Here is a 4,235-nt window from a genome sequence, read left to right on the forward strand (position 1 = left end):
AAAAAAAAAAAAAAAAAGGAAAAGATTTTTTATTGATTTTTAGAGAGAGAGAGGAAGGGGGTGGGGAGAGAGAAACACCTATGTGAGACCTGGCGTCGAAGCAGCAGCCTTGGTGCAGGGCACGACGCCCAGCCCTCCGAGCCACACCGGCCAGGATGTGATCAAGATCTAAAATGAACCCAGATACGTTTGGAAAGGTCCTCGTTTGTAAAGTCATGTCATGGGAGGGTCTTGAGTTCACTCTTAACTGTAAGTGAGCCAGCGTCCGGATAACAGGAAGAGTCTGTAACAGGAAAAGTCACTCCCTCAGTCGTGACTTTTGCTCCGCTGGCAGGGACTTTGGAGTCTGTAAAATGTCTTTACCTGTGACAAAGCACTTTTTAAATTAGGCCGTTTGTGGGTGACTTGCCAAGTTGTGTTTCACTCTGATCTTGCCAGTGTGGACCTGACCAAAGAGGAAGCGCCTGGCCCCGTCGGCTCTAGAAGCGGCTCAGCTGGACGCCCCCAGCAGGAGGACGGCAGCATGTTCTCTCTCGTCACCTGGAACGTGGACGGGCTGGATCTGAACAACCTGTGGGAGCGGGCTCAAGGGGTGTGTGCCTCCCTCGCTCTGTGAGTGCTCGCCCGCCTGTGGGAGGGGGCGGTCGTGCGTCTCCCCTGCGTGCAGGAGGCAGCCGCTGAAGTCTGAGACTGGAATTCAGGTCCAGCTCCCAGGGTGGAGGGAGAGGCGGGGCAGGAACACAGGTTTTTGTTAGAAGCCTTCTCGTGCTATTTGACTTACTGACCTTGTCTGTAATCATTGCTACGAGAATTACCAGGCAGTTCTGAGGCTGTCACACTGGCCGTCACCTGTGGGGTCACGGGTGAGCCACGTCGCTTGTCAGGGATCATTGTTTCCAGAGGACGAGGACGGAAAGGGGTGGTCACACGTGAAGTGTCCCTCGGGGTGCAGGACTGTGGTGCCTCTCAGATTACTGCTTCCTGTTGTCAGTGATTCTCATTAACTTTACAGTGTGGTGTCACATATATGTTTTTTAAAATTAATCTTTGCAGTATTATGTGTGAAATAGCACAGATCTCTCGTTTTATAGTTACCAAAGAGCAGCATGAACATTGAATATTGGGTGTCTGTGACGGTCAGTTTTGTATTGCTTTTATGTTGTGGTATTTCCTAATCTAGGTTCTGCAGATGAAATGGTACATATCTGCTGTTCACCATAAACTGATGTTTTCAAACAGGTACAGCCCGGATGTGATATTTCTACAGGAAGTTATTCCCCCATATTACAGCTTGCTAAAGAAGAGAGCAAGTAGTTATGAGATTATTACAGGTAACAGCTTTCCTGTCATTTACCTTGCCTTTTTCTTCAAAAAATGTGTCAATGAAAGAAACAAATCGAAGTTAGCCTATTGGAGCATCGGCAGAAAAAAAGTGCAAACACAGTAAGTTTAAGCAAAACAAGCCAGAAACAAAATACTGAGAGAACTATAGGAGATCATTTTATAAAGCTTTGAAGTGAGAAAGTGGTTGAAATGAATGATATCTCAGGAAAATGTAAATTGTCAAAATTTGAGTCAGTAGCTTTTTGGAGACATTAAGTCATTAAAAAAATTTAAGTGTGATAATTGCATTGTCGTTACGCTTTTTTCCAAATTCTTAATTTTTCGGTTATAATTCACATGCTTTGTTAGCTTCATGTGGTTATGCTTTTTCAAAAGTGTTTCTTTCTAGCTTTTCACTCTGAGTAAGCCAGTCTTTCTGTTTCCGCCTGCTTTGTGTTTGCCACTTGGGCTCAGTCCCCGTCTCCGGTGCCTTTCCCTTGTCCACAGGACGAGGTTTGCTTCTGACTTTCTGTCCTGAGAGGGCTCCCGCTGGGCCGCCGGCTCTTTCCTGCTCTGTCTGTGCGACGACTTTTCTGCCTTCTGGGGATTCTTTCTCTCGCTCCTGGATTGGATTTCTTGTTTTCTGAGCCGGTGCCTGCCTCCTCCCCGGTGTACTTCCGCGCTTTATTGGTGCAGATTCTGTGATCACTTTCTAAGAAAGAGTGTGTGGGGAGGGAGTTTCTGAATCCCTGTGATTCGTCCCCACAATTGGTTGATTGTTTGGCTACACATAGATTTCTCGGTAGAAAGGTATTTGTCAGTGTTGCCCGGTTTCCATTGTTGATTATAAGTTTGAAGCTGCACTAATTCCTGGCCTCCCCTCTCCCTAAGCTTTGAGGGTCTTTTCCATCCTGGTGTTCTTTGGGTGGTTTTTTTGTTTTGGGGTTTTTTTCTCATTTATTCTGAACACTTGGAAGGAACTTTCAGCCTGGAGGTTTGTGACCTTCAGTTCTGGAAAATTCGTCCCTCTCTCTGTCCCTCTCCGGCCCCCCTGCCACCTCTCTAGCCTTCCTCCCACCCCTTCCTTTCCCTTCCATTCTCTTGTCCTTCTTTTCTCCTTTTTCCTTCCTTATCTTCCTTTTTCTTTTTTGGATCCTCTGTTCTGATAAACCAGTTACCACTCCTTCATCTACTTGGTTGTTTTTTTTAAACTGTTGGAGCCTCCATCCCTGCCTCTTCTGTTCTGTTCTTCTTGCAGCTTTACACCTTCTAAGTTTTCTGTTCATTTATTATAATTTTCCTGGGGCTTCCGAGTGAGAAGTAAATTTGTTTCCTGTTGGCACCTATGTGAAGTCATGTCTATTTTTATATTTCGTCCATACTTCTGTGACATTGTGGGAGGGGGCAGGTAAACATAGGGACATGGTTGGCCATCTTCAACTATTTTGAAATAATAGTTTACTTTTAAGATTGGGATCCATTTGAGTGTCTGTACTTGTTTGCTGTAAAATCTTCAGTAGGGGAACCTGTTATACTCTTGTCTTCTCAACTGAAATTCTTTTCTACAAACTTTTGAAGGTCATGACGACGGATATTTCACAGCCATAATGTTGAAGAAATCAAGAGTGAAATTGAAAAGCCAAGAGATTATCCCTTTTCCAAATACAAAAATGATGAGAAACCTTTTGTGTGTGCATGTGAGTAATTGTTAAAAATCAGCGGCTTTTTAAAAAAAGAATAGTTTCTTCTTCATAGTTCCATGGTGTTGTCCTTTCTTTTCTTCTTACTGTTTCTTTAGAAAGAATTTGCTCCTCACTTAGAGATTCTTCTATTAGTCTTAAAGAACTTTGTGAGTTACGTTTTTATATAAATTTCAAACATAGACAAAAACTTGTAAAAATAAAATCCTTGATTTGTTAGATGTTTTCCTAAGAATGTGAAAGGAATTCTTTCCTGAGAATTTGTTAATATTCCCTTCGCTTCCGGGGGTGTGTGCCAGTCAGTGGGCTAATCTGATTCTGGGGTCAGAGGTCAGCATCGGGGCTGACGTAACCACTGTGCTGTTGGTCCCGTGTCAGGCAAGCGTGTCGGGAAACGAGCTGTACCTCATGACTTCCCACCTGGAGAGCACCCGGGGGCACGCGGAGGAGCGCGCGAATCAGTTTAAAATGGTTCTGAAGAAAATGCAGGAGGCTCCCGAGTCGGCCACCGTCATATTTGCGGGAGACACAAATTTAAGGGATCACGAGGTGAGTGACAGCCGTTCACTGCTGAGGGCGGGTTGTGGCCGTGGAAGCTGGTTCCGGTTCCTTGTGATAACGCTGGTAAAGGGGCACTTGCCGCTGTCGGTGAAAACCCGGCAATAGTGACTCAGCCGTGCTCTGTCCAGCCTGGCGGCAGCAGAGGCAGGAGGCCTGCTGTGTGACGGGGGGAAACGGGCGTGTGAGACACGCAGGGCAGTGGGCTAACGAGGGCTCGCGGGAAGTCAGTGGTCAGGGAGCTTAGGAGAGTCACGTTCATCGTGGGTCTAGTCGCAAGGTGAGGAGAACAGAGTGGAGCGTCATGGTTGTCCCCTCTCCTGGCACCACGTGTCCAGGGCTGAACGATGTCTCTCTTTCCTTCGTTCCGTTGGGATGTAGTGAGGTTTCCAGGGCTTTATAGACCCAGAACCTGCCTCCCCCTGTGGCCCAGCTCCCATCAGACAGCGCGGATGGAGATGGAGCTTCTGCTCAGGTCCCTGCCACAGCTCAGGGGCAGGACGACTGAGCAGGGAAGGAGAGCGGGCAGGGCTCTGCCCCAGGGAGGCCGTTTCCCAGGAAGGAGGCGGCTCGGCCTCCCGGACGCGGTGTCGGCATGGGCACAGCCGTGAAGAACGGGGCTTTCTGTCGGCTGCTCGCAGATTGACTTGTTTA

The 4,235-nt window shown here is 47.3% G+C and overlaps 1 protein-coding gene across 1 annotated transcript; it reads left to right on the top strand.

Moving 5' to 3' along the window:
* The first annotated feature begins 44 nt into the window (after positions 1–44).
* On the top strand, positions 45–4,213 carry TDP2 (tyrosyl-DNA phosphodiesterase 2). The gene is made up of 4 exons (XM_005869014.2): positions 45–612; positions 1,240–1,331; positions 2,902–3,020; positions 3,402–4,213. The coding sequence occupies exons 1-4, from the start codon at positions 524–526 to the stop codon at positions 3,687–3,689; spliced, it is 588 nt and encodes a 195-aa protein (XP_005869076.2). The 5' UTR covers positions 45–523; the 3' UTR covers positions 3,690–4,213.
* Positions 4,214–4,235: the final 22 nt, after the last annotated feature.

The sequence above is a fragment of the Myotis brandtii genome, unplaced genomic scaffold, assembly GCF_000412655.1.
Source record: "Myotis brandtii unplaced genomic scaffold, ASM41265v1 scaffold28258, whole genome shotgun sequence".
NCBI classification, from domain to species: domain Eukaryota; kingdom Metazoa; phylum Chordata; class Mammalia; order Chiroptera; family Vespertilionidae; genus Myotis; species Myotis brandtii.